Here is a 13,609-nt window from a genome sequence, read left to right as displayed (position 1 = left end):
CATAACAAGATTTTAAAAAATACAGCAGCTAGTGGAAAAAAACCCGGATCTTGTCTCCGGCTCTGAAATTCATCACACACGTCTGATTTTGCACGGTTTATTTCTAGCTGGAGAGAGAATTCGTGAAATCCTTGATCTCCGACGAAACCTTTGTGATCTCATAATAAAGGCTGTCCTTCTCTTCGCAGGCGAGTCAACCTCGGGTTATCCGGCGTGAACGTTCTCTGGATTTTTGGAGACTAGTTGGTTTTTTTTTTCCCACCCAGTCACGAACTCTTTTTTTTAACTCCGAGAGGATAAATTCCATCCCTAGGATGAGAATTTAGCTCTGTACTGCCTTGAATTTCACTGCCGTACGAAGAAAAAAGGTGCTTTATTTTTATTTTTACAACAACAGAAGAGTCGCGAAAAATCATATTTTTCATGCTGTTTCTGCTCAGGAGGTTTAAACTGAAGGAACGTTGAATTACCTTACTCGATAAACGGAATTGCTTTTTTTGAAAAATTTCGGAGTAAATCAGCCTGAAGGTTTCCTTCCTTCCATTGATCAGAATCCCAAATCACACTTTTGAACCAAATCCGGACTCCCTAAATGCCCTTAGGATTTATTGCTTCTCTACAACCGATACTTTAAATAATAACACTAATCGGAAAAACCCGAAAAGGATATATTTTAAAAATCAGGATCCTGTGCCGTTTGGCTTCTCCTTTTCACCTGTGCTTTTGGACGGCTAGCAAAGAAAAGTTGTAATGAGATTGTCTTACTTAGTGGGCATGGTTTTCAGTGAAAATATTCCTTATTCCCAGAGCCGCCGTTTAGATCTGGTTTCGCTTTGAGAACACTCCAAAACATGATTTAAAAAAAAATTTTTAAAGGTATTTTTGAACAGGATTGGAGTGGGGTTTTATTTTGTTTTTTTGCAGGATTTTTGAAAAATTGAACTTCACGCCGTCAATTCCATCAAGAGATCTTTCTGGGGGAAAAAAATATGTTTTTTTTTTTCCTTCCTTCTAACCGGACAATGGAAGAAGAAACGTTGTTAGAATAATGTATATATATATATATTTTTCAATAGCTATAACAGTATTTCTCAAGTTTAAGATAGGGGGACTTCCAGATCCCAGAATTCCCCCTATCTTAAATTTGCCAAAATTGACAAAGGCATACAACAGTGTTGGTGAACCTTTCCGGCACAAAAATGGGAGCGCATATGCGTGTGGGGGGGACCACCGGAAACCGGAAGAGCAGCTTCCCGGCGTGCATGAATGCGCTGGGAAGCTGAGCTTCCGGTTTCTGGCGTGGGCATGCACGCCGATCACCTGGTTTTCCAGTTTCTTGCACGCATGCACATGTGAAGACCAGCTGGCTGGCACGCATGTGTGCACCAGAAACCGGATAGCTCAGCTTCCCGGTGCGCGCATGCGCAACAGGAAGCTGCTCTTCGGTTTCTGGGCGTTCCCGTGTGTGCGAACACCAGCTGGCCGGCGCGCATGTGCACGCTGGAACCTGGAAGAGCGACGGCTGGCGTGCCCGGAGAAATGGCTCTGCGTGCCACTTCTGGCACGCGTGCCATAGGTTCGTCATCACGGGCATATAAGAATGCCTGCCATACAAGCATTCACACCCGAGGCTGCAGGAAAAAAATTACCGCAATTAATTTTACTCCAAAATAACACCCGAGCGGAAAAATGAATTGCATCCTTCGTCACCCCGCGATGAGCGAAAGGTTTAAAAACTACCTCTTTACTATGGCGGCCGTGAGACTCATAAAAGCGATATAAATCTTACCCGCTTCTCTTCAAAGCAACTTTTTAAAAAGGTGATTTTTTTTTTTTGCTAATATTCCGCTGAAAGATTAGCAACTGCAATGCTGTGCTTTTTTTACAAACTTTTTGCTCCGCGTCTTAAGACGTCCTGCGCTACCAAACGTTAACCCGAGTTGTGTTTCTCGCTGGGTTGCAACCTGATTGTAAAGCAAGGCAAGTTGCCTTAACGCTGTTTGTGTGTTGTGTTACACTCAAGTACAAGCAAGCTAGTGTGATATTGGCCAGGGATGTGTCTTGCAGCTGGGGGAAATGATATTTTGTCATTGTGGGTCTTCCTTGTCAGTGCCGAGATATTTTGGGGGGAGTGGGGGAGTCTTGGTACTGATATTAAATGGAATTATTTTGGTTAATCCTGTCTCGACGTCTGTTTGAGTCCCTGATTTTCCAGCTGCTATTTTTCTGGTCTTTTTGTCCCGTCTTCTTTTCGACGTAATTCAAAACAAGAAGTGAATTGCTCTGCCATCTTTAGCCCAGACAGGCGGTCCTTGACTTACAACTGTTTGCTTAGAGACCAAACTTACAACAGCACTGAAAAAAAAGGTCACTTATGATGGTTCTTCACACTTAACGACCGTCGCAACATCCCCACGCTCACGTGATCAAAATTCGAGCAACTGGCATGTACTTAACGACGGTTGTACTGTCCCGGGGGGGGTCACGCGATCTCCTCTTACGACCCTCCCAGCCGACGTCCAACAAGCAGTCAATGGGAGAAGCCAGATTGCTTAACAGCAGTGTGATTCAATTAACAACTGCAGTGGTTCGCTTAACGACGGTGGCAAAAAAAAGGGCTTACTATCATGTTCACTTTATGACCGCCGTGAGAAAAAAAAGTCATAAAAACAGGTTAGTTTTCTGGGTGATCTGCGTTGGGATTTACAACCATCGTTGGCAGGAATCCATTACGGTCGTAAATCGAGGATTACCTGTGTGTGCTGCCGTTTTGAACAGACATCCTGTAGCTCCAGGTGGCCGAGCCATAAATGTTGGGAGACCATTCCTGGCAGTCCTCGACTTACAACCATCCGTTTAGTGACCGTTCACAGTGGAAAAAGTACTTAGGGCCGTTTTTTCACACTTACGACCGTTTCAGCATCCTCATGGTCACATGATCAAAATTTAGACAATTGGCAACTGGCATGGACTTACGACAGTCGCAGTGTCCCCGGGTTACCGTGATCCCCTTTTGCGACCTGACAAGCAAAGTCCACTGGGAAGCCGGATTCACTTAACAACCACATGACTAATTTAACTGCGGTGATTCACTTAACGACAGTGGCAAGAAAAAGCCATAAAATGGGCCAAAAATCATTTAATAGCTGTCTTGCTTAGCAATGGAAATTTTGGTCTCCACTGTCGTAAGTCGAGGACTAACCTGTAAAATCCAGCGATCCCATTCTTAGGACTCTCTGCCCCACCTCAATTTAAAAAAAAAAAAAATGCTTAAAATTCTTTATTATAAAGGGGAAGATGGGATGATTGGTGCTCTTGTGATTTGCGTCAGGAGATACGCCGCTGCCATAAAAATTAAAAATATTCGGTGTCCGGATGGAATGTTTTGAGTCCTGTCAAATCCATTATCTATACATGAACTTTGAATGACGACACCTCCCATTTTGTACAATAAGCTCCATGCAACTTTTTTAAAAAGGGGTTTTAAAATAGAAGTATAAATATAAAATATCAGGCGCCGTCCATCTCGTGGTATCTCGCAGTCCTCGACTTACAACCGAAATGGGGACAGTCGTAAATTGTGACGGTTGCAAAGCCAGTCGCCCGCGCGAACGACCTGACGTTACGATCATTTTTTTTTTTTTTAGCGGCCGTCATAATGGCGAACCCTGATAGTCGTTAAGCAAATGACTAATAAGGTTGGCAGGCAAAAAAAAGTTTTGTGTGTGAATTGGCTCGATTTATTAAGAATAAATCGAATTTATTAACAAAGAAGGTTGTTAACGCAAACCGATTGGACATCGGGGGGGCATTTTTGAAGGAAACCAAAAGTGCCAATTTTCTGTACTGTTTGGAGGATTTTGTCATAACTTTTGATTTAAGCAACTGGTGGTCGTATGTTGAGGACTGCTTGTCTCAGACTTCTGGTTCGCACCTTTCAAAAAAAAGAGAGAAATTAAACTAGGTTAGATGGTGGTTGTGGGGTTTGTATCAGAGCAGTAGTCACTACCTCCAAAAGTTGGCTAGTGCCGCCCGAGTCTTACGCCCCAAACCTTTTGCAACAAACTCAGTTGAACTTCATCTTGGCTTTGTGGAAATAAAAGAGGAGGAAAAACGGATCTTGGCAAAGGTGTGAAGCAAGGAGTGTCCAACCGTGGTCACTTTAAGACCGGTGGACTTCAACTCCCAGAATCCCTCAGCCAGCCAAACATCTGCAAGGAAGCAACCAAATTCGTACTCCAGTCCTCCTCCTTCCTCTCCACAAACCTCCCTCCCTGCTAGCTCTGATGATGTTCCCTAGTTGGGTCATGAAACGTCTGCAAGACGACCACCGAGCTCAGAGAGCAACCAAGGACCCCACAGTTCTCCTCCACCTCCTCCTCTGCAAACCCTACTCTCTTCTAGCACTGATGAAGTTCCCTAGTTGGGTCATGAAACGTCTGCAAGGAAACCCCCAAAGCTCAGAGAGCACCAAGGACCCCCACAATTCAACTCGGAGCTGCTGCAAAGCTCTATAGCACAACTGCAAAGGTTGTTAACACACTGACCCAGTTAACAACTTGGGCTGAGCAGTAAGGATTCCAGTCCTCCTCCTCCTCCCTCCTTCAGCTTCCTCCCCTCCCTTTCATTCCTCCTCTTCCTCCTTCTCCTTTCCCCCACAAACCCCTCTCACTGATGAAGTTCCCTAGTTGGGTCAAGAAACGTCTGCAAGGAAACCCCCAAGCTCAGAGAGCACCAAGGATCCCTACAGCCCATTCTTTCTTTCTTCCTTCCTTCCTTCCTTCCTTCCTTCCTCTTCTCCCTCCCTCCCTTTTTCTCCTTCCTTCCTTCCTTCCATCCTCCTTCCCTCCCTCTTCTCCTTCCTTCCTCCCTTCCTCTTTCTCCTCTTCCTCCCTCCCTCTTTCTCCTCTTCCTTCCTTCTATCCTTCCTCCCTCCCTCTTCTCCTTTCTTCCTCCCTTCCTCTTTCTTCTCCCTTCCTTCCATCCTCCCTTCCTTCCTCCCTCCCTTCCTCTTTCTCCTTCCCTCCTTCCCTCCTTCCATCCTCCTTTCTCCTTCCTTCCTCCCTCCCTCCCTCTCCTCTCTCCCTCCCTCTTTCTCCTTCCTTCCTCCCTCCCTCTTCTCCTTCCTTCCTCCCTTCCTCTTTCTCCTTCCTTCCTCCCTTCCTCTTCTCCTTCCTTCCTCCCTTCCTCTTTCTCCTCCCTTCCTCCCTCCCTCTTTCTCCTCTTCCTTCCTTCTATCCTTCCTCCCTCCCTCCCTCTTCTCCTTCCTTCCTTCCTCCCTTCCTCTTTCTTCTCCCTTCCTTCCATCCTCCCTCCCTTCCTCTTTCTCCTTCCTTCCTTCCACCCTCCCTCTTTCTCCTCTTCCTTCCTTCTATCCTCCCTCCCTCCCACCTTCCCTTTCTCCTTCCTCCCTCCCTCTCCTTCCTCCCTCCCTCCCTCCCTCCCTCCTCTCCACAAACTCCTCCTCCTCAGCACTGATGAAGTTCCCTACTTGGGTCATGAAACGTCCGCCAGGAGACCCCCCCCCCCAAGCTCAGAGACCCCCCCCTCCCCAGTCCCACCCCTGAGCTGCAAAGGTCTCCCTCTCACCTCCTCCGCAGAGGGGCCCTTGGGGGAGAAGGCGAGGCGGGGCAGGCGAGGGTCTCCCGTCCCCCTCCGTCCTGGGACCCGCCGGGCTGCCCTCCGCGCGGGGGCGGCGCCTGCCACTCCCCCCCCCCACGCCCTGCCTTGAAAGCCCCCGCGCACGTCCCTGCCTCGCCCGGCTCCTCCGCAGCCTCCGCAGCTCCCTCCGGCCATGTCCCGCGAGTGGGAGCTGGGCAGCCGCCGCCGCCGCCGCTCCACACAGGACGGCTACGGTGAGTGAGGGGCTCCCCTGCCCGGCTTTCCCCCGCGCCCTCCGCCCCGACCACGCAGCCCGCCGGCTGCCGGCTGGGGATGAGGGGAGAGGGAGTCCGGCCCCAGGGATGGGGGGGATTGCGAGACAAGTGGTCCCTGGCTAGCAGCAGGCTGGGGTGGGAGGGGAGGAAGGGGGAGTCCTGCCCCCGACTGGGAAGGATGGGCATGGGAGTCCTGCTCCCGGTTGGGGGGGGGGGAAAGGAGGCTGGGAAGGATGGGGATGGGAGTCCTTCTTTCAGTTGGGGGGAGGGGGCTGGGAAGGTTGGGCATGGGAGTCCTGCACTCAGCTGGGCGGGGAGGGTGGCTGGGAAGGATGGGCCTGGGAGTCCTGCACTCAGCTGGGGGGGAGGGTGGCTGGGAAGGATGGCCATGGGAGTCCTGCACCCAGTTGGGGGGAGGAGGGCAGCTGGGAGGGATGGGCATGGGAGTCCTGCACCCAGCTGGAGTGGGGAGGGCGGCTGGGAGGGATGGGCAATGGGAGTCCTGCACCCAGCTGGAAGGGGGAGGGTGGCTGGGAAGGATGGGAGTCCCACACCCAGTTGGGACGGAGGGGATTGGGAGTCCTGCCCCCAGCTGGGAAGGATGGACATGGAAATCCTGCCCTCAGTTGGGGGGAGGGCAGCTGGGAAGGATGGGCATGGGAGTCCTGCTCCCAGTTAGGGAGAGAGCGGCTGGGAAGGATGGGAGTCCTGCCCCCAGCTGGGAAGGATGGACATGGGAGTCCTGCTCCCAGCTGGGGTTAGGCAGAGTTAGTTTTTCCTGCGTTCAGGGGAGGGGGGGGCTTGGGGAAAGGTCTTTCTGAACGCACCCCAGGGTCGCTCAGGGCTGGCCACGGCGTGATGGGGGCAGGCAAGGGTCCCCCAAAATCCAGCCCTGAAGGAAACCTCGTCTTGCACTCCAGAAACTACCTGCAGCGCAAATGACAACTTTAGAAAGCACACGAAGCTCAAAACTTTTCCTTTGAAAAACTTTGGGTTTCTGTGAGCATTGATTGATTGGAAGGAGGAGGAAGAAGAAGAAATGGACTATGGGTTCCTGAGTGTTCTCTGAGCTTGGTTGTTTTCTGGCAGACGTTTCATGACCCAACTAGTTAACATTATCAGTGCCAGAAGGGAGTGAGGTTCGCAGAGAGGAGGAGGAGGAGGAGGAGGAGGAGGAGGAGGAGGAGGAGGAGGAGGAGGAGGAGGAAATGGACTATGGGGTCCTTGGTGCTCTATGAGCTTGGTGGTTTTCTTGCTGATTTTTGATTGCCAAACTTCACATCATCACTGCTCAGGACGCTGATAATGTTACCTAGTTTGGTCGTGAAACGTTCGCAAGAAAACCACCCAGCTGAGGGAGCACCCAGGAACCCCACATATTGATAGTGGAAATGCTGTGTTTGGCCTTTTATTTAATGTTACTGATGCTCATGACTGGTTGTGTTTCAATCACGTTTTAACCATCAGCCATCCAGACTCACGGATGTGAGATAGCAAAAATGTTGAATACAAAACCAAAATAAATAAATTGGTCTGACATTTGTCAGAAACGCTGAATCTCCCAAACTGTTGGCCTAAACTAAGAATATATATTTTAAAAATCTAATCTAAAGCGTAAAGATAATTTACTGATGGGCTAAAATCCAATATCCGTATTTTGAAGGCAGATAGGAAAATCACATCCTGTGATGCCTCTGTATTTTGACAGTTTTAACCAGGCGTTAAAATTAAGCCAGTGAATAAATTAGCGTAGAGAAAGTAGTAGAAGAGCAGAATTTGGAGGAAGTAGAACTCAAAAAAAGATCAGTTTTGGGGAGGAAGTTAGAATAACAAGAGATGTCGGTTTCTAAGAATGATTTTAATGTGCTTTTTCACACACGATGAAGACTTTGGTTAGGATTGATTGATTTTATTTTATTTTATTTTATTTTATTTTATTTTATTTTATTTTATTTTATTTTATTTTATTTTATTTTATTTTATTTTATTATTTTATTTTATTTCTATACTGCCCTTCTCCCGAAGGACTCAGGGCGGTGTACAGCCTAATTAAAAACACAAAGACGAACAAAATTTAAAAAATAATTAAAATTATTAAATGATAGGCCCAATTTGTAAAACCCCAAAATTTAAAATCCCATTTAAAACCAATTAAAAATCTTTACATTTATCAGCCTGCTCGTTTCGTTTGGACTAAATTTCGCTTCTACTGTCTTTAAAATATCTTTATTCAATTGTGGTCGTTAGTTCAAGAACTTTTATCAAATATTAAATAAGTGTTTTTTATTCAATATACTGGGTGAAGTACAAAAAAGAAAGCTGGGATAAAGAACAGGCAGTCCTCGACATATGACCACAATTGAGCCCAACATTTCCGTTGCTGAGACATTTTGTTAAGTGAGTTCTGCCCCGTTTTACGACCTTTCTGGCCACTGTCGCTAAGTGAATCGCTTCAGTTTTTAAGTAAGTCACACGGTTGTTAGGCGAATCTTGGCTTCCCCCTTTGACTGTGCTTGTCGGAAGGTCGCAAAAAGGGGACTCCGACTGTCGTAAGTACATGCCAGTTGCCAAGCTTTTCCATTTTGATCACGTGACGGTGGGGATACGGCAACGGTTGTTATGTGTGAAAAACGGTCGTAAGTCCCTTTTTTCAGTGCCGTTGTAACTTCGAACGGTCACTAAATGAATGGTCGTAGGTTGAGGACAACCTGTAGGGCTGTGAAGGCTCATAGGCATGCACGCACGCACATGCATAACTTAAATTGGGGGAGAAAAAATAGGAAAATAGTTGTATTGCGTGCATTTTTTTTTACATTTGATTTCTAATTTCTGATTAACCTGACAAGGGACAGCCAAAGGGCCGAACGTGGCCCAGGGACCATAAAATGTCCAGGTCTGATATAGAATCCTAGGGCTGGAAGGGACTTCAGAGGTCCTCTATTCCACCCCTTCGCTAAGGCAGGAGACCTTATACCATCTCAGAATTCTCCTTCTCCTCCTCTTTAAACCTATCCCTATCCTCTTCCTCCTCCTTCTTCTTCTCCTTCCTTCTTCCCTTCCCTTCCTTCTTCTCTTCCTCCTCTACTCCATAAACCCCATTCCCTTCTATCACTGAGGATGTTACCTAGTTGGGTCATGAAATGTCTCTGAGAAAACCACCAAGCTCAGGGAGCACCAAGTCCTCCTCCTCCTCCTCCTCCTCCTCCTCCTCCTCCTCCTCCTCCTCCTCCTCCTCCTCCTCCTCCTCCTCCTTTCTGCATGCCCTACTCCCTTCTATCACTGATGATGTTACCTAATTGGGTCATGAAATGTCTCTGAGAAAACCACCAAGCTCAGGGAGCACCAAGTCCTCCTCCACCTCCTCCTCCTCCTCCTTTTCCTCCTCCTCCTCCTTTCTGCATGCCCTACTCCCTTCTATCACTGATGATGTTACCTAATTGGGTCATGAAATGTCTCTGAGAAAACCACCAAGCTCAGGGAGCACCAAGTCCTCCTCCACCTCCTCCTCCTTTTCCTCCTCCTTTTCCTCCTCCTCCTCCTTTCTGCATGCCCTACTCCCTTCTATCACTGATGACGTTACCTAGTTGGGTCATGAAATGTCTCTGAAAAAACCACCAAGCTCAGGGAGCACCAAGTCCTCCTCCACCTCCTCCTCCTCCTCCTTCTCCTCCTCCTCCTTCTTTCTGCATGCCCTACTCCCTTCTATCACTGATGACGTTACCTAGTTGGGTCATGAAATGTCTCTGAGAAAACCACCAAGCTCAGGGAGCACCAAGTCCTCCTCCACCTCCTCCTCCTTCTCCTTCTCCTCCTCCTCCTCCTTTCTGCATGCCCTACTCCCTTCTATCACTGATGACGTTACCTAGTTGGGTCATGAAATGTCTCGGAGAAAACCACCAAGCTCAGGGAGCACCAAGTCCTCCTCCACCTCCTCCTCCTTCTCCTCCTCCTCCTCCTCCTCGTTTCAACCCTGATCTACAAATATTCTGCTGTTATTGGGTACATAGAGGTGTTTTGCCACAGTTCGGCGGCGGATCCTGGAAAAACATCCTTACCCGGTCCTTACTCCCATGTTGTGAGTGACCTCATCAAGGGAGAGGCCAGGCGTGGAGTTTTCCACCCAGACGTGCAGTTTGGGACCTTTCCCGATAACGGTGATCTTAATCTCGATCACGTTCCTTCTTCAACAATCCAGGCTAAGCCCCCCGCTGGGTCCCTTCCCCCTCCATCAAGGTGACCAAGCCTAAAAAGGACCATCACCTTACAGGCTTCTACAAATGAGATCACCGTTGTGTTGTTCCCGCTTGCGTTTTCTTGTTTTCACACCTTATCTACAAAACCAGCCTCACCTAAAAGTCTGTAGAGATTCTCAGTCATCCAGGTCAGGGAGTTTCCGCGAACCTCCCTCCCTCCTAGCAGGATGATAGTGCCTAGTTGGGTTATGAAACGTCTACAGGAAAACCACCAAGTTCAGAGAGCATCACGGACCCCATAAGTACATCCATGCGATCTAGGGGTGGGTTATACTTACCTTTAGTATCGGTTTGCATTACGCGTAGTTCATCTATGATGACATCCGGGTCAGTGGGCGGAGCCTCCCGCCGGTTTTTCTACCGGTTCTTGAGAACCGGTCCGAACCGGGAGGCAACCCACCACCACTGAAAAAGGAACATTTTGAAGGCTTCCAAGTCCGCAAAGGTAAGTAGAACAGCGAGGGGGGTGGAATCCGCTGCGCCACGTGATTTAGATTAGCAAGAAAGTAGGAAATCCGACGAGTCTAGCTAATATAAATCGTGCGTCACAGCTGATCGTCGACCAGCTGATCGTCGGAAATACCGGTTCGCCCGAAGTGGTAGAATTTGTTACTACCGGTTCGGGAGAACCGGTCCGAACCGGTAGCATTTCACCCCTGAAAACCACCGAATGCACTTAATACCACACATTAAACTGGAGTTCTTCTAACCTGTACATCTGGTTTATGACTAGTGACTAGTCCTCAGTGTTTTCACTGAATTTTTTTTCTTTTTCTTTCCCGCAATACCGTACTAAGGTATATTTTCCCTGGCCATTTTCTCTTCTCTTTCTTTATCCCTCAGGTCTCCTGAAAATATCTATTTTAGGAAAGATTTAATTTTGTTCAGGATCCTGGGCCCATCAATCACTCGGCTGATGGGCTTCATTCCTCTCACCTCCTGTACAAGAAAATGTAACTATTTGGCACTTAGTTGTGGCAGGCAACACAACTTGGCAATCAGCTGCTAAACGGCGTGGTGTGGCTCTCGCTACCTTTTAAGTGGTATTTTTGCAAGAATAATAAAAAAATGGCAGTTCAAAATAAAAGACCCAATCAAGAGTTTATTTAGATTGAAATCTGTAACAGGGAGTCTTTGTTTAGTGACCACAATTGGAAATGGTTGCTTGGTCATTAAGCGATTGCTTAAACGAAATCATGACTGCGCTTAGGCTCTGACTTCAGTTTTTCGTCGCTTTACAGGCGGTCCTCTACTTATGACCATAATTGAGCCTGAAATTTCTGTTGTTAAGTGCGACATCTGTTAAGTGAGTTTTGTCCCATTTTACGACCTTTCTTGCCTCTGTTGTTTGTCCCTTGTTTCAGTGCCGTCATAACTTTGAATGGTCACTAAATGAACCGTTGTGAGTTGAGGAGTACCTGTGCAGACCAGCAAAGGTCGCAAATGCGAGGAATGGTTACGCAGGGACTTTTCCATCACTGTCATCATTTCAAATGGTCGCTAAATGAGACAGTTGCTAAACGAGGATTATCTGTATATACAGAGACTGTCCTATATAGAGGGGGAAAAAAATCATAAGAACAAACACAGGAGATCCTTGACTTACGACCACCCATTTAGTGACATTTGAAGTTACGACAGTGACGAAAAACTCCCTTTGTGACCGTTCCTTGCATCTGCGACCTTTACAGAGATACTTACAACCGAATTTTCAACTTCTGACAGCTTCCTCTCTTTGCAGCATCACGCGGTGAAGTGATCAAGTGGGTTTTTTTTTTTGCCAGAAACCATGTTTGCTTCCAGTTTTTGGCCAAAAAAAACCACCCATTAGGGACAAGAGTTTTAGTTAACGACGGGCAGTTTGCATAATGACCAGTACGTTTGCTTAACAACGACCATCTTGGTTAGTAACAACCACAAGAAACGTTGTGAAATCAGACACAGTCACTTGGTGAGCCCCCTGAATCTCCTATTCTATTCTATTTATTCTTCTATTCCTATTCCTATTCTATTCTGTTTCTTATTCTATTCTATTTCTTTTTCTATTCTATTCTATTCTATTCCTTATTCTATTTCTTATTCTGTTCTATTCTATTCTATTCTATTCTATTCTATTCTTCTATTCCTATTCCTATTCTATTCTGTTTCTTATTCTATTCTGTTTCTTATTCTATTCTATTTCTTATTCTATTCTATTCCTTATTCTATTCTATTCTATTTTATTCATTTATTTATTGGTTTGATTTATATGCCGCTCTTCTCCAGAGACTCAGGGCGGCTTACAATGCGTTAAGCAATATTCTATTCTATTCTATTCTATTCTATTCTATTCTATTCTATTCTATTCTATTCTATTCTATTCTATTCTATTCTATTCTATTCTATTCTATTCTATTCTTTTATTCCCTATTCTATTCTATTCTATTATTTCTTATTCTATTCTATTCTATTCTATTCTATTCTATTCTATTCTATTCTATTCTATTCTATTCTATTCTATTCTACTCTATTCTATTTCTTATTCTATTCTATTATTTCTTATTCTGTTCTGACCTCTATTCTGGCCGTAAATTGAGGATTACCTGTATTTTGAAGAGCTGCACTCCTTGCTTATCTCTTAGGTAAACACTGATGCCGATAACAACCTGTGACCGAATTTGGCTGGGTGTGTCTGTGTTTTTAGTTTTTCCAAAACTGTTTGCGGCCGTGTTCGTTTTTCTCTTTGCAAAGGGCAGGAGACGATTATTTTTTTTTGCTGGAAAATAACAAAAGAGAGGTGGCGTTTTGCAATCGAATTCCAGCGATTCTCAGCCAGATGCTCCTGGGCAGCTCACCAGCAGGACATAACCTGAAATACAGGATATAGAATATTTCTTTCTTTCTTTATGTACAGGTAGTCCTCGAGTTACAAGAGTTCATTTAGGGACCGTCCAAAGTTACAATGGTACTGAAAAAAAGGACCATTTTTCACACTTACGACCTTCGTATCAGCCCCATGGTCATGTGATCAAAATGCGGCAACTGATTCATACTTATGACCACTGCTGAGTCCCACAGTCACATGATTCCCTTTTGCGACCTTCAGACAAGCAAAGTGAAAGGGGAAGCCAGATTCACTTAACAACCGGATTGCTATTTTATCAACGGCAGTGACTCACTTAACAACTGTGGCAAGTAAAGTCGTAAAGGGTGGCAAAACTCACTTAACAAACATCTCACTTAGTGACAGAAATGTTGGGCTCAATTGTGGTCATAAGTCGAGGACTACCCGGTATCGAATATTTATTTATTCATCTCTTTTGCAGGTAATCCTGGACCACAATTTTATCCCAACATTTCTGTCGCTAAACGAGACGGTTGTTAACTGAGTTTCACCTCATTTTTAAGACCTTTCTTGCCCCCGTTGTTAAGTGAATTGCTGCCGTTGTGTTACATTAGTGACCCAGGTTGTTAAGTGAATCAGGCTTCTGCATTGACTTT

The 13,609-nt window shown here is 46.2% G+C and overlaps 2 protein-coding genes across 4 annotated transcripts in view; both read left to right on the top strand.

Moving 5' to 3' along the window:
* Positions 1 to 13,609, top strand: part of TMEM209 (transmembrane protein 209) — a 44,958-nt gene that overhangs the window by 27,001 nt on the left and 4,348 nt on the right. For 2 of the 3 annotated variants that reach the window (XM_060689356.2, XM_087874397.1), the window contains exon 15: positions 189 to 2,177. The exons of the other annotated variant lie outside the window; for it this stretch is intronic. In XM_060689356.2, coding sequence (XP_060545339.2) covers positions 189 to 243 — 55 coding nt within the window. In that variant the 3' untranslated portion in view covers positions 244 to 2,177. Of the gene's footprint in view, positions 1 to 188; positions 2,178 to 13,609 lie in introns of those variants that run through there. 3 annotated transcript variants of the gene reach the window in all.
* The window catches only part of LOC148112744 (uncharacterized), a 38,586-nt gene continuing 30,335 nt past the window's right edge, over positions 5,359 to 13,609 (top strand). Inside the window, exon 1 of the mRNA XM_087874396.1 lies at positions 5,359 to 5,855. Coding sequence (XP_087730522.1) covers positions 5,795 to 5,855 — 61 coding nt within the window. The 5' untranslated portion in view covers positions 5,359 to 5,794. The remainder of the gene's footprint in view (positions 5,856 to 13,609) is intronic.

The sequence above is a fragment of the Pantherophis guttatus genome, chromosome 7, assembly GCF_059756535.1.
Source record: "Pantherophis guttatus breed Tessera chromosome 7, ASM5975653v1, whole genome shotgun sequence".
NCBI lineage: Eukaryota > Metazoa > Chordata > Lepidosauria > Squamata > Colubridae > Pantherophis > Pantherophis guttatus.
Note: the sequence above shows the minus strand (reverse complement) of the source record. Positions and strands in the feature narration are given on the sequence as shown.